A 20366-nucleotide genomic window follows, 5' to 3' on the forward strand; every position below is an offset into this window, starting at 1 on the left:
AGTTTTCTAAGACAATATCATAGAATGATTGAATGGAAGAGAGTAGGGATTAGCAATGGGCCAGATTCATGGGTCTCTAAGCCTCTAGGTGTGTCATTTGAAGAACAGGTGTAGATCTCCAACAGTGTACTTAGAGGAGGGCTCCTTATCCAGGGCTGGAGCAGTCTTGATTCTGGCAAGATGGATCCACGGGGAGAAGCCGTGATGTTTTTCTGCTATTAGAGCGGTCAAGTGAACTTGATGGGGCCAGGCCCAGACAGGTTCAAGTGGCTTTTTGTCCTGCAAAGAGTGTTAAGGTATGTATACTCAATCCCTGGAAGTAAGTTTTGGATGTATGTTACCTGAGAAAGAGGGGTCAGGTTTTGGATTGTACTGGTTTTGATGGTCATTAATGGCGGAGACAGTTTGCCCTAGGGATATAACATACTGTGTAATTAGAATAACAAAAAGAAAAAGAAGCCCAACTAAGAGTCCTTTGATAGTTGACAAGAATCTTCCTCAAGTCCAGTAGTTTAACCAATCATTAAAGGAGAGAGAGATCTTTTAAAGCACCAATTTGAGTATTTTTTTAAAAAAGATTTTTATTTATTTGACAGAGAGAGACACAGCAAGAGAGGGAACACAAGCAGGGGGAGTGGGAGAGGGAGAAGCAGGCTTCCCGCGGAGCAGGGAGCCCGATGCGGGGCTCTATCCCAGGACCCTGGGATCATGACCTGAGCCGAAGGCAGACGCTTAACGTCTGAGCCATCTAGGCGCCCCCCATTTTGAGTATTTATGTCAGTTAGTAACCCTGTCACATTTTGTCCTTTGGAGTATATACATAACACTCTGTTTTAGTAAAGTATGTTCCTCCTTGAGCTGCAGTCAGGATATCAAGGGCCATTAAGTTTTGGAGGGCTACCTTTTGAATTTGTGGGTGACTATAAGTTGGGTTTGGTTAAAGGTGGCTGTTGTATGCTTGGCTAAAGCCTCCATTTACAATTTTATATTGTTAGATGTAGTTCTTGGGACAAATATGGCTAAGGGATAAAACCATCAGGAAGCCCTCTTTATTTGAGGTCTAGCCTTAACAATATCCTAATTATGAGGAATCCCTGTCAAATGGTAGAACATTTGTCCGGCGTATGGGCATCCAGAAGTGTATCATCCAGTCCAATCATAAGGAAAGTGGGGCCATCTATTTTCTCTACAAGTCCATAGTTAACCACATGGAGTGGGGTACACTCTGGCTTTTAGGGAGCCATTTTGTCATCCCGGCCACACAGAATTGGTCAAGGTGCTAGTTGGGTTATACGATTGTTGGGGAATCCATTCCATTTTCCAGTTGTTCAAATAATCATATGTCCATGGGGTCCTGTTATTATCCCCACAGGATAACAAGCACAGAGATTGTCTATACATGAGCTACTGTGGCAATTTCTCTGAAGTTTACCCCAAGTTGTCTAGCTCAGGCAAACAGCAAACATCCAGAGACAGGCAGAGCTAGGATTTAACATCCACAAAGGTGTGCTATGGAATCATTATTTTTCTCTCTGAAATCACCCTTATTTCCAGAGATAAGCAAATCAAGAATAACTCATTTGGACGAACCATGAGAGACGATGGACTCTGACAAACAAACCGAGGGTTCTAGAGGGGAGGGGGGTGGGGGGACGGGTCAGCCCGGTGATGGGTATTAAGGAGGGCACGTTCTGCGTGGAGCACTGGGTGTTATGCACGAACAATGAGTCGTGGAACACGACGTCAAGAACTGATGGTGCGATGTATGGTGATGAACATAACAATAAAAAATTTAAAAAAAGAGAGAAACTCATTTGAAAAACAAGTCCAATTTTAACAAACTTGACCTAATCATTTACAGAAGCTTAGCAAGAGTAGTGATTGATCATTTAGATCTTTTAAAATTTGCTTTGCTGGGGCGCCTGGGTGGCTCAGTTGGTTAAGTGACTGCCTTCGGCTCAGGTCATGATCCTGGAGTCCTGGGATCGAGTCCCGCATCAGGCTCCCTGCTCAGCAGGGAGTCTACTTCTCCCTCGGACCCGCCCCCCTCTCATGTGCTCTCTCTCTCTCAAATAAATAAATAAAATCTTAAAAAAATTTTTGCTTTGCTGGAACTCTTTATAAGGAACCTCAATTGAACTTTTAGTAGCCTCTCTAGGCCAGAAGCCAAGACCAAATACTTGCCATCAGTCATGCTTGTGATACCTGTGGATTTGGGCAAATTCCTCTTCTCGAGGTCCCCAAAATATCCTGAGGTTCCTGCACCTACCAGGAAGTGACATTCTTTACTCACCTGGTAAGGTTTCTGAGAACCCTGTAAGCAGGTATCAGGTCAAATTTTCAAGGGGTTTTATTGGCTTCATGTTTCATAAAGTCAGCCTTACTTCCTTAGAGCTGTCTGGTGATATCTGAGTCTATTCAGGTCTCTCTCAAAAATGACACTCCAGTTAACGCCTTTGTAAAATAACCAATGTTCCCAATGGTGTCCTGTTACAAGGAGAAGAGATTTTTATTGAACTTAGGAAAATAACTATGATTGCCATGAATGAAAGAATACTCACTGAGACTTTTTGAATTTCAGAAGGTTCAGATAGAGAAGTTAAGTGCTTCAGGGCACCCGGTGGCTCAGTCGGTTGAGCTTCTGACTCTCGATTTCAGCTCAGGTCATGATCTTGGGGACGTGAGATCGAGCCCCACATCAGATCAGGTCTGCTTATGATTCTCTCCCTCTGCCCCCCACCCCCTGCTTGCATGTGTGCATGCGTGTGCGTGTGTATGCGTGCATGTGCGCTTTCTCTATCTAAAAAAAACAAACAGGGCGCCTGGGTGGCTCAGTTGGTTAAGCGACTGCCTTCGGCTCAGGTCATGATCCTGGAGTCCCAGGATCGAGTCCCGCATCGGGCTCCCTGCTCAGCGGGGAGTCTGCTTCTCCCTCTGACCCTCTTCCCTCTCATGCTCTCTCTCTCTCTCTCATTCTCTCTCTCAAATGAATAAATAAAATCTTTAAAAAAAATAAAAATAAAAAATAAAAAAACAAACAAACAAAATTTAAATATCTTAGGAGGAAGTTTCCTTAATCTGGAAGAGCAAACATTAGAGAGCGAACAATGTTTTGTTTTGTTTTTTCAAGATCTTATTTATTTGAGAGAGAGGGAGAGAGCATGAGCAGGGGGAGGGGCAGAGGGAGAGGGAGACAAGCTGACTGCACTGAGCAGGGAGCCCTACTAACCCAGGACCCTGGGATCATGACCTGAGCCAAAGGCAGACACTTAACCCTACTGAGCCACCCAGGTGCCCCAAGAAAGCCAGCAATATTTTAATTTGTTTAAAAAGATTTTATTTATTTATTTGACAGAGAGAGACACAGCGAGAGAGGGAACACAAGCAGGGGGAGTGGGGAGAGGGAGAAGCAGGCTTCCCACGGAGCAGGGAGCATGTGGGGCTCAATCCCAGGATCCTGGGACCATGACCTGAGCCCAAGGCAGACACTTAACGACTGAGCCACCCAGGTGCCTCCGAGCCAGCAATATTTTATTATTTTTTATTATTTTTTAATTTTTTTTAAAGATTTTATTTATTTGACAGAGAGAGATAGCGAGAGCAGGAACACAAACAGGGGGAGTGGGAGAGGGAGAAGCAGGCTTCCCGCGGAGCAGGGAGCCCGATGTGGGACTCGATTCCAGGATCCTGGGATCATGACCTGAGCCGAAGGCAGACGCTTAACGACTGAGCCACCCAGGCGCCCGAGCCAGCAATATTTTAAAGAGGAGTCACAAAAACTATAATCATTTTCCTCAGTTCATTTAGTTCTATGTTACTAATTTTTGTTCAGTTTGAATGCAGCTTTTTAGTTCTGGAAATTCTTACCCATTTCAGTTTTATGATCTTAAAGATATCAAATACCTGTATTTGTCAAAAGCCCTTTTTATGAATCTCCTTGAATATGAAACACATTTTGCAAAAGCATCAGAACAATAACTATAAATGACAAAGAACTCAGAAATGGACATTGTTAATGACTTGATATGAGAGTTCATTATGATGCAGTTGACAAGGAAATTCAGTTATTTCTGTGACACATCAAATCTCAGTGAAGTTTGTTAAAAACTGTAGAAAGTTTCAAAGCACCTGTCTAAATAGGATTTCAGATCATCAAAGACCTGCTAGAGACAAAACATAGAAACTGGTTTTTCTGGGCAGACAAAGGAAAGAAAAAACAACTTTGTTTACATTTTCTTATCAAGAACAGACCAACAATCCGGGCGCCTGGGTGGCTCAGTTGGTTAAGCGACTGCCTTCGGCTCAGGTCATGATCCTGGAGTCCCGGGATTGAGTCCCGCATCGGGCTCCCTGCTCAGCAGGGAGTCTGCTTCTCCCTCTGACCCTCTTCCTTCTCGTGCTTTCTATCTCTCATTCTCTCTCTCAAATAAATAAATAAAATCTTTAAAAAAAAAAAAACAACAGACCAACAATCCAAGAAAACTTAGTCTCTTTAAAAGAGAGAAAGCAGAATTTCAATCTTATACCAGTGTACTTTTAAAATTCACTCATTTCGGGGCGCCTGGGTGGCTCAGTCGTTAAGCGTCTGCCTTCGGCTCAGGTAATGATCCCGGGGTCCTGGGATCGAGCCCCACATCGGGCTCCCTGCTCCGTGGGAAGCCTGCTTCTCCCTCTCCCACTCCGCCTGCTTTGTGTTCCGTCTCTCGCTGTGTCTCTCTCTGTCAAATAAATAAATAAAATCTTTAAAAAATAAAATAAAATTCACTCATTTCAATCTTAGTTTGTCCTGACCACACATAAAATTCCTTTCCAAAGATTTCCCTTCATAAACCTTCCACAACTTTCTTTTGCATTCGGATTTTGTCCCAAGCCATTTCTCTCCAAACAACGGGTTTCATTTTAGGACAAAATTACTTTCTTTTTCCCTTCAACAAAAATGTATTTCCGTTCCTTACATCTTTCTTACACATCTCTTACTTTCCTGCTTACAGAGTTGCTTCCCTTATTTCCATCAGTCTTAATTACATTTAGCAGAATTTTGAACTGTTAGGATCCTTAGTCTCCAGCAAAAGCTAAGTAGTAGCCAATTGTGAACTGCTACATCAGAATTCTTTAGATGGCAAATTTATGAATCAATTAAGCACAAAGCCTATTCTTCAAATATCCTTAGTTCCTCTGCAATAAGAATTCAAAACCACAAACCTACATTCAGTAATCAATGCTTTAGCACTCCATTCTATTTGGAAAAGACCTAGATGTCCGATGAATTCAATCCAATCTATCATCCAAGCAAAACTTTAAAGTTTCAGGTTACCAAAGACTATCTTAACAATTACCCATGAAAACTTTGAGACAGAAAAATTAACCATCATTTTAAGTCATCATTTTGCTGACAAATTGCAACAGAGATAACACAAGCTTATTTGACCTTCAGCAAAACTTGGTAGAATAAAGGTTCTAATTAATTTAAATACCGACTTACGTTCCACTTGGGTTCACTTAAAAGTCAATCAATTTGTTCCCCATTGCCAGTTTTTAACTGGGGCACTGGTGGGGAAATCTGAAGTGGGCGGTTTAAGTCTGAGGGGGTGCTCTTCACTCCTTGACAGCGACGGTAGAAGGAGGAGCCGGTGGATGGTATAGGAACCAGTTATGCAGGCGGCACCCAAGGTGGTGCTGAAACAGGAGGAGAAGGAGGCAGAAGAGATGAAGTGCTGCCAGAGGGCAGAAAAAGAGGGTTCCTGGTTCTAAAGCTCACCAGTTCGGACAGATGAGCAAACGCCATGTTTTTTCACCAACAAGAGGGAATAGGCAGTCCCTGTCAGGCCGGAGAAGACAGGAAGCATCCCTGAAACAGAAGGAGTTTTGGCAGCTGCTTGGGAATATTCCTTAAAGTCCTTGTTTGGAGGTAGACTAACCACAGTTGGCTCCAATTATTATAGCCATGAACACAGGAAACGAATGAGGGAGAAGCCCCCACAGACAGCAAGAGGAACCTGGGTCTATTGGGAGGAGGAACAGTGAGAAGAGTCAGCATCCAATATGTCAGGAGGTGGCTGGTTAGCAGTCAAACACATTCTGTAAGAGGCTCTTAGGTCAAGGTCCTGATTTAGGGCTATGAAACTGAACAAGACCTATATGGGACTTCCCACCATTTAAGTTCAGCAAAGGAGGTCAAGCTGGAAAATAGTATTATAAGAAAGAGGTCCGTGAGAGGGTCATATCTCTTGATCTGGGAGTTTGTCAAATTTGGTCCAGCTTTTAAGAACACAGCCCAAGGTGAGTCCAAAGGAAGAGAGGGGGTCCCATTGTGAGAAAGACTGGCTGCCGATCCCCGAAGGGGTGCCCTCGCCAAAGAGAATGGAGGTCCCACTCGTGGTCACCATTTCATTCAGGAGCTCTGCTGAGCTGAGAACGGACCAGACCTATATGAGGCAACTGATTCTCCTGGTGGTGTCCTACCACAGAAAGGGGTAGTGGCAAACGGCATGGCACTTCCTGTGGCGGTGTCCCCTGGCAGCAGGTAGAGCCTGATGCTATTTGGCCAGACCGGGTGGGAAAAAGGAGGGGGAGGACTGACCACTCAGATGCATGGGAACACGTTTGCCCGCTGATCAAGATGGCAGCTGGGCCCTAGCAAACAGAGGAAAAGGGGCAGAGGCTGAAAGAGGCGAGGTGGCTTAGAGCCAGCCAGCATCAGGAAAAGGTCCCAACCGAGTCCCTAACATAGGGGGTTCTCTGGGGGAGCAGCCAATTGTGCTGGACTTTGGGAGCAGACCTCGGGAGGGAGTGAGAAAGCAGAGGAAAGGGGTCCTTCCTCACAGGCCCGACAGTCTGACCTGTTCGACCTTAGACCTTCAGACCACACCAGGGAGCCATCCTGGCCGCAGGGCTTCAGTTATCTGGGAGGTACCAGGGTTACCAGGGTTAGACTGAAGCGGGCCTGAAAAGAGAAAGGAGAGGGAGAGAAGGGTCCCTCCCAAGGGCAGAAGGGGCAATCTCTCACCCTTCAGGCCACGGGTGGTCCAACTGGTTCCCCCTCGGGGCTTTGGATCTCCTTAAGCAGGAACCTCAGAAACAAGTTCAGTTCCCCAAGGAGTGCTAGGGTTGGTCCACTGAGGGAAAGTCCTGAGAGATTCCCAGAGAATCCGGGGAGAGTCCCAGACCAGCAAACGCTCCTCATGCAGTGTTCCCCCAGATGTGTGTTGGGTGGGGAGGCCACCAAGTCTCTCCATATGGGCCACCAAATGTGGTATGTAAACGGGGTGTCTCTCCTGATCAGATGAGAGCCCCCAAATTTGGGGCGACTGATGTGGGGGGTAGCTGGTGGTGCAGGCGATGACAAGAATTCACCTGTAGCAGAACAAAGGAGTTAGAAGTATACTGATTACTGAATACAAGGGAGCAGAGGTAAGGCTGTCTGCAAGGGGGCAGTGGGTGGAAGCTCTTTATAAAGGGGGAGATGAGGAGGTGTACTGATGTATGGAATCTTCCCCTCTTTGGTAGCTGTGTCTCGTTGTAAGTAGCGCATTGGCTAGTTTGGGCCTATGGGTATTTTGAGGTGGGTCGCCTGATGGGCCTGTCTGTATTCAGCCAGGTGGTTGCTGTGAGCCCTTTCGACATTCCATCGCTCAAGCCTGTTTGCCTAAAAGCGGCCTCTACACAAATTGTGTATTACACACAAGTAAACAAAACAAGCTGTAGAGTTTAAGAAACTGCTGCATAAAAGAAAGAAAGAAAGAAAGAAAGAAAGAAAGAGAAAGAAAGAAAAGAAAGAAAGAAAAGGAAGGAAGGAAGGAAGGAAGGAAGGAAGGAAGGAAGGAAGAAAGAAAGAAAGAAAGAAAGAAAGAAAGAAAGAAAGAAAGAAAGAAAGAAAGAAAGAGAAAGAAAGAAAAGAAAGAAAGAAAAGGAAGGAAGGAAGGAAGGAAGGAAGGAAGGAAGGAAGGAAGGAAGGAAGGAAGGAAGGAAGGAAGAAAGAAAGAAAGAAAGAAAGAAAGAAAGAAAGAAAGAAAGAAAGAAAGAAAGAAAAGAAAGAAAGAAAGAAAGAAAGAAAGAAAGAAACTGCTGCATAATGAAGTTCTGTGTTGCTACTGTGCAAGGCAAGAAAAAGACCATTGCCAGCCCCTGGAAGTCCCATGTGGCCCCCTCCTTGGAGGTAGCCATTATCGTGTCCTTTTTTGATAATCACACACTTGTTTTTCTTTATAGTCCTGAAGTATCTTCCTATAGAAGACCGAAGGCATTTGCAGCCAGAAAGAGAGAGGTGTTCATTATTTTGAAATCACAAGAGTCAGTATTACAACCTGTCCACATTCTGCCTCCAGATTTCTTCCGCAGTTTGCTGATAACGTGAGAAACAGGCCTATCAGTCCACTATCTTGTCACTTATCACAGAGAAGAGGGAAGGCAGTCAAAGCTAGTCAAGTTTTAATTCCAGGGAGGTATGTCTTGATTGCAAATGGGATCTACTTTGCCCCACAAAGGGCTCTGCTTGTCCTCCCAAACCAGAACACTTAAGGGTAGTAGGAAGGGTTCTTGATCAAAAACTTAAAGATCATGCTGTACGAGAGGAAAGCTTCAAAGGGGTTATTCCAATGAATCCTCAATATGGTTTCATAGCCTGCTGCACTAGAATCACCAGAAAAGGTTTATTTTTCCCTAAACCTCTAATTCGGAAATTTTCAAACATAGGAAATAGTATAATGTACCCATCAGTCAGTTTCAACAGGTTTTGACACATTTGTTTCTTCTCTATCATTCCCCAGTCCCAGCACTGGGATTATTTGGGGACAAATCCCAGATATCATATCATTTTATCCTTCAACACTTTAGATAAAGTACTCTTTTTTAAAAAAAAGATTTATTTATTTGAGAGAGAGCATGCGCTGGAGTGGGAGGAGGGGCAAAGGGAGAGGGGGAGAGGGAATCTCAAGCAGACCATGCTGAGCGTGGAGCCCAACACCGGGCCGGATCCGACAACCTTGAGATCGTGACCCCAGCAGAAATCAAGAGTCAGATGCTTAGCAGACTGAGCCACCCAGGAGCCCCCGGAAATGATATTTATTTAAAATAAAATTCCTCAGGGGGTGCCTGGGTGGCTCAGTCGTTAAGCGTCTGCCTTCAGCTCAGGTCATGATCCCAGAGTCCTGGGATGGAGCCCCGCATCGGGCTCCCTGCTCAGCGGGGCTTGAAGTCTACTTCTCCCTCTCCCACTCCCCCTGCTTGTGTTCCCTCTCTCGCTGTGTCTCTCTCTGTCAAATAAATAAAGTCTTTTTTTTAAAGATTTTATTTATTTATTTGAGACAGAGAAAATGAGAGACAGAAAGCATGAGAGGGAAGAGGGTCAGAGGGAGAAGCAGACTCCCCGCTGAGCAGGGAGCCCGATGCTGGACTCGATCCCGGGACTCCAGGATCATGACCTGAGCCGAAGTCAGTGGCTTAACCAACTGAGCCACCCAGGTGCCCACAAATAAATCAAATCTTTAAAAAAATAAAATAAAATTCCTCAGGTTGAGGTCTGAGAACTGCTAGGTCATTCATGTAGACCTCCTGGCAATCTCTGGAGCCAGGTATATAATAATATAAGTGGACCTAGCGCTCTTTCACTATATCAAAGTCTTGGCTGGTCAAACTCTTGCAAATCAATTAAAGTGCATCTTGGAAAGCATTAATTTAAAGGAAATCTGACAATTTTTTTTAAAGATTTTATTTATTTGACAGAGAGAGACACAGCGAGAGCAGGAACACAAGCAGGGGGAGTGGGCGAGGGAGAAGCAGGCTTCCCGCGGAGCAGGGAGCCCGATGCGGGGCTCTATCCCAGGACCCTGGGATCATGACCTGAGCCGAAGGCAGACGCTTAACGACTGAGCCACTCAGGCGCCCCTGACAATTTTTTTAATAAAATGAATATATACATCTGAATCCAATTTGTAAATCTGCATTTATTGAGAACTTACAATGTGCTCTGCATCGAAGGAAACGAAGGACATAAAAATACGCTTTTTAAAGCATAAACATTTTTCCATCAAATAAATTATAAGATTCTTTTTTTAAAAAAGATTTTATTTATTTATTTGCAAGAGAGAGCGCGTAAGGGGGGGAGCAGAGGGAGAGGGACAAACAGACCCCTCAATGGGACGCTGGACCCCAGGACCCTGGGATCGTGACCCCAGCCGAAGTCAGATACTTAACAGACTGAGCTACCCAGGCACCCCATGTTATAAGATTCTGATTGAGTTGGTTTGATGCAGCGTTTTGGGAACCTACATTTTAACACGTTTTCCAGGTACTGCTGGATCTACTGGTTCTTAGACTATACCAGGAAAAGCACAAAGCTTAAGGTAAACGTTTTTCACACCCAGCGTCCAGAGGGGGTGGAAAGGCACTCAGTGGGTACCCAGTCTAGGTAGGCACGGTGCTGTCACCCTCACTCCTTGCACTGATCTCCAAATAAAATGACTCTTGTCCGGGAGAGACTGAAGGAACCCTCTTTATCCCCCGTGGTGTGGGCAAGTGGCTTGCACCTCAGACACTTGTCTATGTGAGGGGACATAGCCAGGCCATGGTCACCTAGACCAAGGGCATTGGGGATGATGGAGTGACTGGGAGAGAGGTCAGCAGTCCAAAGTTCTTTCTATATAATGGGCCCCTATCAGAGTCCACCCATAAGGCTAGACCATAACGTCCTGACACCCCCTACCCCCTGCCCCGGAACGGAACCGCCGTGAGAAGACGCAGCTTAAATTGGGGGGGGGGGTACCGAGCCAACACAGACAGGCCAGCTTCTCCCGTGGAACACCACGTCCAGCGCCTTGCTGGGGCTTCTGTGAGCTGTTGCAGGGCAGGGAAGGGAGGGTGGTGGTGGTGGCCGTTCCTCGCAGATGGTGACTGCTGCTGAAAGGCCACAGGGCTCTAGTAGGGGTGGAGATAAAGCTACTCCAGATAGTGATCCGAGCGCGCGGACCGCAGGAACTGGCGCTGCTTCGGTGGCTAGGAGGGGTCCATCAGTCACAGCCAGTCCTAAGGAGGGCTCCTGCCCCAGCCCGAGGGCACGCATGTCCCGCCCCCAGGAGACCCCTAGCCTGAGCGGAAGAACGCAGCCAACCCCGGGAGTCTCCAGCCTAAAGGGAAGACACGCCTAGCCTCAGGAGCCACATTCCTGCTCTCAGGGGACCCAAAGCGGATTTCCGCAAACCCCCAGGTCCGAGGACGCCTCGGCGGGATGCGGCCAGCCGCGCGCGGGGGAGAGTGCGCGCAGCCGTCGCCCAGTCCCAAGTCACGCGGGGTCGGCTCGTCGGGCCCCAGGGGCGCTGGAGACGGGGTGCTTGGGGGCAGCGCCGGGGAACCCTTTGCAGCCGGCCTCCCCTCCCCCTTCCCCGCGGGCTTTTGCACACGACGCGCAGCGAGCCGCTTCACACGGGGTGGCCGAGGCCGGATAAAGCGGGCGGGCGCGGGGCGCAGCGTTCGGCGCGGACGGGCTGGAGCGGCCGGAGCGGTAGCGGGACGGCCCCAGCGCGGCCCGGGCGGGAGCTGCCTCGCGAAGCAGCCGGCGGGCGAGGGGCGCGGGCGCAGGGGCGGCGGGGGCGGCGGGGGCGGCGCGCGGGGCCTTCGGGGCAGGTGGGCGCGCGCTGCGCAGCGTCCCGCGCGCAACTTTCAGGGCGCACTGGGCGCGGCGGCCGCGCGCGGCTTCCCGGATCCAGCGCGCGGCGCGTGGGGCCGCATGGAGCCCACCGAGAAGCAGCATCTGGTGGACGCCAGGCCCGGAGCCCGGTAAGGCGAGAGCCTGCGGAACGGCGGGTATTTGAGCGGCACCGGACGCATCTCCTGGTTTGCGGTTTACCGTGGACGGTTTTGCCGGCGGCTTGAACCGGGACCGCACAGAGGGGGCGGAGGGAGGGGAGGGAAAGGGGAAATCGAGCTTGGGCAGGGGGAACCACTCTCCCCCCCCCGCCCCGCCCCCTCGAGGCTGAGCACAGATCCTGACCCCTGCCCGCTAGTGGGCAGCCGCATGCCTGGAGCCCCGCCCTTGGCCCAACACTTTGCCCCCGGGCAGCCCCGCCCTGGGAGGCCCTGTGTCCCCAAGTGCACAAGAGGGGCATCTGCCCTTCTCCCTGAGCCTGAGCTCTGTTCCTTCTCCGTGCTTGGCTGCACTGGCCTTGCCCCTTGGCCACGTCCCAAGGTCTTTGCCTTCTCCGGCTTTGTCACGGGTGGGGTGGGGGAGGAGGGAACACTCTGGGCTAAGACCCCAAGACTCCTGGACTGGTCATTTCCCCAGCACCCCACTCCAGACACGAGTTTCTGGTCACTCCTCAGGGACTGTCGAGCTTGGAGTGCCCTTAGCTATTCTTTGAATTGGAACGTTTGCCAAGGCCCCACAGAGAGAGAGGACTGGAGTCAGCCCTCCTTGCCCCCAACTCAGAGCTGAGTGTGCCTTCTCCCATCCTCTCTGGCCAGGTCTTACACGGGATCTCTGTGGCAGGAGGGGACTGGCTGGATCCCACTGCCCCCGTCCGGCCTGGACTTGCAGGCCATTGAGCTAGTCACTGAGAATAATCATTACTGTCATGCCCAGAAGGGTCCTGGCAGTCACTTCGACCCCATGAAGGAGCGGGCCCGGCGACAGCTTTATGTGGCCTCTGCCATCTGCCTGGTGTTCATGATTGGGGAAGTCGTTGGTAAGAACTTTTGGGCTAATTAAATGAAATTGGGTGCATGGATAGTCTCATGATCCAAAAGGCTTTTCTCCAGGATGTTCCCAGTCATATTAATACTCATAGCCTCCGGGCATCTGTCTGGCTCAGTTGGTAGAGCATGCACCGCTTGATCTCAGGGTCGTGAGTTCAAGCCCCACATTGGGTGTGGAGCCTGCTTAATTAAAAAGAAACTACTAATAGCCCCACTTCTTGAACATTCACTATGCTGAGTCTTTTACATGCAGGTTGTCTCATCCAGTCCTCATGACAAGCTTGTACGGTCATGTGGGTGTTGTTATTCTTTTACAGATGATGAAACTGAGGCACACTAGGGTTAAGTAATCTGCCCAAGATCATGTACAATCAGTGTGTAAGGGATGGCCTGAATGCCTAGAAGGAAAGAGCATTTCCTGAGCGCCTCCTATGCTTTTCAGGCCCTATTTGACCTTGATTTTCACAGTCACCTTCTAAGTCGATAGTGTCAGTCCCATTTCACAGAAGTTGGGGCTCAGAGAAAGTCTCTTGCCCATGGTTACCCGGCTAATGGGTGGAGAGGTCCCAAATCCATGGTCTTTCTCCAGAGCCCGTGGTTTCCCTGCTGCACACGCACGCAGTCTGGGAGGTTGGCTCCACGGGGAGCTGATAAGGCCCCTCCATCTCCCTGGTCCTGCCCCTGCAGGTGGGTACCTAGCTCACAGCTTGGCAGTCATGACCGATGCAGCCCACTTGCTCACTGACTTTGCCAGCATGCTCGTCAGCCTCTTTTCTCTCTGGATGTCCTCCCGACCAGCCACCAAGACTATGAACTTCGGCTGGCAGCGAGCCGGTGAGGACCCTGGTTGGGGTGGGAATGGGGTTGGAAAAGGGGGCGGGTCAAGACGTGTGTTCTTTGGTGGCTGCAACAGGTGGATCCCTGAGTGAGGCCAGGAGGGTGACTGGGTTGGGGAAGAGGTTGTTCGTTTTGGCTTCTGTCTTCTGGTAGCTCCCAGTCTGATGGGGGAGCCCTGGTCCCCTGTCCTCTGGAAACTTCCAGTCTGCAGGGAAGGAGAGTTCACCTTCCTAAGAAATGAAATGGCCAGACCTCAAGAAGAAATGACTGTGTATGGCATTAACTCTGCACAGAATTCCATGTGGAATAATTTCCCGGGCAGGGAAAGGTCAGCAAAGCCTTCTGGAAGATAGAGGCTTTAAGGCCCCTTTAGTTCATCTCTGGGCTGCACTGTCATTTTCCTCGTGGTGGGAGATGGCCCAGTCTCTCCTCAGAAGCCTCAGTTTGTCAGCTGAGCAATAGGTATATATTTTAGTAAGTCAGTTTTTTTACATGTAAAACAAAAAGGGTTGACCCAGGTGACCTCTTCAGTTCCTTCTAGCTCTGATGTACTCTGACAGATGGGTGGTGAGGTGAGGCATGACCGTGCCAGCCATACCTTCAGCAGAGCCCAGGTGGATCCAGGCCCTGACTGTGCAGGGAGAGGGCAGGGAGATCCTGGAGGGATGGGGAGTCCTCCTCAGTCTTAGGGCCCCATGCTAAGATGGGTGTTGGGGGTTGGGTTGTTCCTTAGAGATCCTGGGAGCCCTGCTCTCTGTACTGTCCATCTGGGTCGTGACTGGAGTGCTGGTGTTCCTGGCGGTGGAGCGGCTTATCTCTGGGGACTATGAGATCGAAGGGGGGACCATGCTGATCACGTCGGGCTGCGCTGTGGCCGTGAATATCATGTGAGTGTGGCCTCTGTTCCCTGTGAGTCCTCCCTCCCACTTTGCACACGAACATCTGCATGCCTGTTCTCAGTGGAAGGAGGCCATGCACAGGCCGCAGGACCAGAATTTCCCTAGTGGCCTGAGCTCTGCTTCCTGGAGCACCTCAGTCCTGCCTTAGGCCTAGGCTGAGGCCATTGAGAGCTGGGAGTCTGGGCCAGCATCAACTCCACCGCCAACCCCTCCCCCCATGTGTGTGTGTGTGAGTAAACCAGGAGCCTTCATACCCGAAATGGGAAGGCATGAGTCTAGCTCTTACAGGAGCAGATGTCCCTAGGGATAGAATCCCAAGTTCTTTTTCAAGCTGGTGTGCCTGAAATTGGTGTCAGCGAGAGGCAGGGTCTGTGGAACATGGGTGTCTTGTTTGGGCTTCCTCTCCCTGGCTCAGTGGTCTTGGGCAAGTCACTTCCCTCTCTAGGCCTCAGCTTCCCCTTCTGTGAAAGGGTGGGGGGAACTAGATGACCTCCATGGTGCCCTCCTGTTCTGAGATTTGGCATCTTTGTGCCCAGATTAGCCTGGCATTGGAGCTGAGCCCATTCTCCTGTGGTTCTCTGAACCAAGGCCAGGTGGGTTGGGATCCTCACCAGGCAAAGGGAATAGGCAGCTTGGGGATTAGGAGTTTTGTCCCACAGGCAGGCCAGCTCTCCTGGGGGGCCTCTAGCTGCTACATCAGCGAGCCCGTGGCTTTGTCTCTGCTTCTGCAGAATGGGGTTGACTCTTCACCAGTCAGGCCACGGGCACAGCCATGACACCGGCCAGCAGCAGGAGAATCCCAGTGTCCGAGCTGCCTTTATCCATGTGATTGGAGACTTTTTGCAGAGCATAGGCATCTTGGTGGCAGCCTATATTTTATACTTCAAGGTCAGAGCCGGGGACAGAGGGAGGGAGGCTCGGGGGTGGGTGTGGGCGGGAGAGTATAGATCATCTGGGGGCTCCTCTCTACACATGGCCCTTTCCCAGGCTCTAGCTCCCTCCCAGCTGTGTGTGGAGAGGGAAGGAACATTTACCCAATGCCCACCAAGTGTCAGCACCTCTGATCTTCACCAACAATCCTGAAGAGCAGCTGGTTGTGTTTTCTGCAGCTCAGAAAGGTTCAGTGACCTGGATGGTGTCACACAGCAGGGAAATTGTGGAGCCAGATTCAAACCCCCAGGCCTGTGGGCTGCCACTGCTTAGGGCAGATCACATAGAGGCAGAGGGGTGTAGTAGGTGCTGGGGTTCCAGCTTGGCTCCACCCCTTGCTAGCCGTGTGCTATATAGTCCTTTGTGCCCACTGATCCTCAGTTTCTCCATCTATAAAATGAGATGTTGGACCATTGGTGTCTAAGATTCCTTTTAGTTTTGTTCACACTTCTGTCCCTTGGGCAAGGAGGGGTGGGAAGGGACTGTGCCGCATCCTGAGCTGTGATCTGCCCTGCCTGTTCTTGTGGACACAGGAGCAAAGGTAGAGAACTGGGAGACAGAGCCAGGGGGAGGCTTGTGCCCACCCTGCAGAGAGCCCCTCTCCCCGACTCAGCGCTGGGTGGGAAGGGGGAGAGAGGCCGAGGTGTTGGGTGGTGAGCCACGGCTCTGCCTTCCCCTTTTTCTGTAGCCAGAGTACAAGTATGTAGACCCCATCTGCACCTTCCTCTTCTCCATCCTGGTCTTGGGGACAACCTTGACCATCCTGAGAGATGTGCTCCTAGTGCTGATGGAAGGTAACCTGGGCTTGGGGCTCTCCTTTTGCTCTGGGCTCTCCAGCACTAACAAGTTTGGGGGGGGTGCAGGGGAGTCCCAGCACATTGGCAGGGAGCCATGGTCTGGAGCCTGGCACAGGCTGGGAAACCTCCTGGGGCCCCAGGCCGGTCTTGGCATCAAGCTGAGCCCGCAGGTGTGGCTGTTCCTAGAAATGTCCCCTGGACCGAATCTTCCCTTCCCTCTAGCCGCAAGGTGTCCCCTCCCTGCTGGGGTGTGTCCTCCCTGCCTAGTCAGGTAACTTCTAGGTGGTGTCTGTAGCACCGGACGCTCCACCCCTCCCCCATACACCTCCTCAGTCTCCATTTGCACAGGAGGCAGACTGAGGCTCAGAAAACAAGATGGTGGGTGTTGGACAAGCCTCCCAAATGCCCTCCAGCTCAGTGCCTTCCTTTCTGAGGCCTCCGCCTCGGGGAGCACGTGGCTGGGCTTGGGGGGCTTCCTCAGTGCTGGCAAATGGTCCGCCCTGAGTTACCACATTCACCAGCTTTCTTGTGGCCCAGGGTGGCGGGGTCATGGGGCTCTGTGCGGCCAGGGTCAGTCCGCAGTTGGGTGCTGATTTGGAGTCAGTGGGAGTGTGTGGCTGCAGGTCGGAGCATTTTCCCCAGGAGTGTGACCAACCCAGATACAAGTGACGATGTTGATGCCCCATGTGGGTGCAGGGGTCCCCAGGTTCCCTTCTTTCCTTCCAAAGAATAGTCATTGGGCACCTGCTCTGGGCCAGGCACTGTTCTAGGCACTGAGGATACGGTGGTCAACAAAGCAGACTGTCCCGTGCTTGTGGAATTTCCGTTTTAGAGGGGGACACGGGCAAGAGACTGACAAGGTCATTTCAGACAGTGTCAGGTGTGAGGAGGAGAACACAAAAGGGCAATATGATGGAGATCATTTGGGGGGAGGGGGCTGCATCAGATCTGCTGGCCAAGGCGCTCTTCTGTGAGGAGGCAGCATTTGAACAGCAGGAACCGGCAGGGGCGGGAGGGAGCAGGCTCCTTAAGCCCCTGTCCCCGCGCCCTTCAGGGACCCCCAAAGGTGTGGACTTCACAGCCGTTCGGGATCTGCTGCTGTCGGTGGAAGGCGTGGAAGCCTTGCACAGCCTGCACATTTGGGCCTTGACCGTGGCCCAGCCCGTGCTGTCGGTCCACATCGCCATCGGTGAGTGGTCAGGATCCTCAGGGCAGGGTGAGGGACAGAGGCCGCCAGAGGCCTGGGGCCAGCCCCGAAGCGCCTGATGCCCTCACACGTCTGCAGCCGCTGCTTTGAACCTGGCCCCATGCTGAGCACTTTAGAGACCTTAGTTCGTTTGGGCATCACAATCCCATTTATAGATGAAGAAACTGAGGCTGGGGCTGGGGTGGGGCGGTCACGTCACTTGCCCAGGCTTTGCCAGCGCCTAGGTGGCAGCGCATAGATTCCCAGCCTTAAAGCCACGGCTGCCCCTGCTCTCGGATTGTGCCAAGTGTGGGAACCCGAGGGTGGCCCGGTGCAGGGGTGGGATCGGGGTGGGGGGGCCTTCCTGATGCCCGTACCCTGTCCTGCTGGGGGGTAGGGAATGAGCTGGGCTCCCGATCCTTCCTCAGGGCCCGAGTGAGTAAATCGTTGTCTGGTGCCTCTCCTGGTGTGTCCTCTCGGCCCCTAGCTCAGAATGCAGATGGCCAGGCTGTGCTGAAGGCAGCCAGCACCCGCCTGCAGGGCAAGTTCCACTTCCACACCATGACCATCCAGATCGAAGACTACTCTGAGGACATGAAGGACTGTCAGGCGTGCCAAGGCCCCTCCGACTGACTGCCTGGCCAGGTGCCAACTGAGGCATGGACCGGACCTGCCGCTGGTGGGGCTGAGTGTCCCCCAGGCCCAGCCAGGACTCGGGCTCCCTGGCCGTGTTATAAAGCGGGTCCCTCTCCTGACCTCTGCTCTGTGTTGAGTGGTGAAGGAACTGTCCCCTGCATCCCCCATCTGACTAGATAGCCAGTTTAAGGATAGAGACGTGGCAAGTGTAAAGCTAGTATGACCCCGCTCCTCCAGCTTCTGGGTTGGTGCCTGGCGGGGCTAGGTTTGGATCCAATCCTCAGCTAATGCCTTCCTACCACCAGCCTCTAGAAAGGCAGGGAGGCACAGTGAGGGCTGACAGAGGGGAGACCGGCTCCAAAGTCCCCTTTCCCACCTACCTTATTCCTCATGTCAGTCTGGCCTTTGCCTCATGAATCTGTGAAGAAGTCCTTCTCCCTCTGCCTCTAACAGTATGGTGTGGGGAGGCCTTGGGGGTTGGGGTTGTGAGGACCTTGCACTCTCCAACCCGTCCCCCTGAGGTGGGAAACCAGCAGGCCCCTGAGGCCTGCCCATGCCTTAGTCACTTCAGTTCTGAGCCACATGTTTCCCTTTCCTGGAGAGGGGAGGCTTCTGACTGCGTCAGGACCTGGCTGGTTTCTTCTTTCCTTATTACCCCAGCCCAGGAACCCTGTGCCAACACAATGATTCCCTTGCCCCAGATGGTGGTGGTGGGGGCAGGGCTTTCAGCATGGGTCCTGCCTCCCTTCTCTTGTCCTGATAGGGTCTCAGGGATCTCGGCCTGCCTTCCGATGTGGGATGTGTGTGGTGTGGCCTGACCTGCTCAGAACTTGAGGATGGAGGACAAAAGAGGGGTTGGTTGTACAACAGATGGGAGACATTGGCTTCCTGAGGTGTATGTAGATTCCCAAATTAGGGGCAGCTTGTGTTTACAAGATGTAGAGGGGAGACTTATCCCTAGTCTCACAGAGAAGGCAGCACCCCCACTCATTAGGTGGCCCTTAGGTCTCATCAGAGAAGGAGAGACTAAGAATGAACCTACCTCACAAGGTTGTTGTGAGGACTGGAGCCAAAGTTTGTTAAGCACCTAGTGTTGCTTCAAGAATGCGTACTTTGATCATCATGCTGGAAAGATGCCGCCTGAGGCCACCTTGCCAAAGAGCCAGGTGGGCTTCCTAGCCTCCCCGGGGCAGCACTGACTTTGTCTTGACTTTGCCCTGATTCGTGGCAGGACTCTGAGGAAGGGTTGGTCACTCACCTTCCCCCGTGAACTTCTTTCTTCCCATCTATGAAATAACCTCTTGATGCCGTTCAAGCATTATCATCCAGGCTTACCTGTGATCTAGGTCAGTGGGTTCTTCAGCCCCTCAAAATCTGCCGGAAGTCATGTGGCCTGGAAGTCAGAGGCGGGGGGCCGCTGGTGGCTGTGTTCTACTCCCCTCACTCTCTGGGGAATCAAGCCCCTTCTCCCCTCCAGGCCCCAGGATCCTGGATCCAAGTCCTTACACCCCTCTCAAGAGGCTCTACTTTTACAGATAAGAAAACCAAAGCTCAGAGAGGTTGAGTCTACGAAGTCACACAGCCACTGTGAAGCAGGTCTGGGGTTTCTGCCTCAGTCACCCAGGCCTTCCTCTACAGCAGGAGCTGAAAACCTTCTGGGCTGCATGTTGGTATAGTGTGAGCCCTTGGGCCTGGCAGTGCCCTCCATGGGTAAGGCCATGCCAAGGCAGTTCAGTGTCTAGGTGCCGAAGTGGGAAGGGGGAAGAGTGCCTCTTTCTTTTGGCTGGGCCTGGCACTTAGAACCCTCCCTACCCTGGGAAGGCTGCCTGGGCCACAGCTGTGTGCTTCCTCACCCACCTTCAACTGTTTCTTGATCCTGGGCCAGAATGCCTTCCCTCCTCTTAAACTCCCAGGCCTCCCTCCACCTCAATAATCTAGCAGCCCCATGCCTCCCAAGGGAGAGCCCTCTCTGCACCCCAGCTGTGACTGGTTCCAGGGAGGACCTGAGTCATCCAGGGGCCAGAGGTCAAGCTGGAGGATGGGGCGGGAGGCCATGGAGAAGCCCTGGGGGACAGCATGTTCTGGCCGGCCAGGGTGAGCTAGTCACGAGAGTTTCCAAAGTGGCGGGGCCATCAAAGCAAGAAAACACCTGACACCCTGGACCTGGGCTGGACCCATCACCCCCACCTCTCTAGGGTCACCCCATTCCCCCTGTGCAGCTGCTGTAGGGGTATTTATAGCCCGAGCATGAGGGGGCAAGGACACGCACTTTATTTCGGAAGTGATAATTCCAGTTCCAGGTGGATGAACCCTGGAGAACCCAGCAGCCCTTCCCCCACTCCACTGCCATGGCCAGGGTGCTCCCGACAACCACATCTCCCACCCAGCACACCTAGA

At 51.5% G+C, this 20366-nt stretch overlaps 1 protein-coding gene across 2 annotated transcripts; it reads left to right on the forward strand.

Annotated features, from left to right (window-relative positions):
- The first annotated feature begins 11719 nt into the window (after positions 1–11719).
- SLC30A2 (solute carrier family 30 member 2) lies at positions 11720–17966 on the forward strand. Of its 2 annotated transcripts, XM_028113992.2 has the most exons (8): positions 11720–11769; positions 12454–12674; positions 13372–13518; positions 14255–14408; positions 15152–15308; positions 16039–16144; positions 17202–17336; positions 17821–17966. In XM_028113992.2, the coding sequence occupies exons 1-8, from the start codon at positions 11720–11722 to the stop codon at positions 17964–17966; spliced, it is 1116 nt and encodes a 371-aa protein (XP_027969793.1). The 2 variants fall into 2 exon arrangements, with proteins under 2 accessions (XP_027969793.1, XP_027969794.1); XM_028113993.2 differs by lacking the exon at positions 13372–13518.
- Positions 17967–20366: the final 2400 nt, after the last annotated feature.

Source organism: Eumetopias jubatus, unplaced genomic scaffold (assembly GCF_037043125.1).
Source record: "Eumetopias jubatus isolate StellerSeaLion01/CBP00866 unplaced genomic scaffold, mEumJub1_p1.0 scaffold_4, whole genome shotgun sequence".
NCBI lineage: Eukaryota > Metazoa > Chordata > Mammalia > Carnivora > Otariidae > Eumetopias > Eumetopias jubatus.

Bases quoted from the DNA above. Each gene is read 5' to 3' on its own strand.
- SLC30A2 (XM_028113992.2), top strand. From the start codon at position 11,720: ATGGAGCCCACCGAGAAGCAGCATCTGGTGGACGCCAGGCCCGGAGCC. The intron at 11,770-12,453 runs GTAAGGCGAGAG...CTCTCTGGCCAG, and splicing joins GACGCCAGGCCCGGAGCCCG to GTCTTACACGGGATCTCTGT. The intron at 12,675-13,371 runs GTAAGAACTTTT...CTGCCCCTGCAG, and splicing joins CATGATTGGGGAAGTCGTTG to GTGGGTACCTAGCTCACAGC.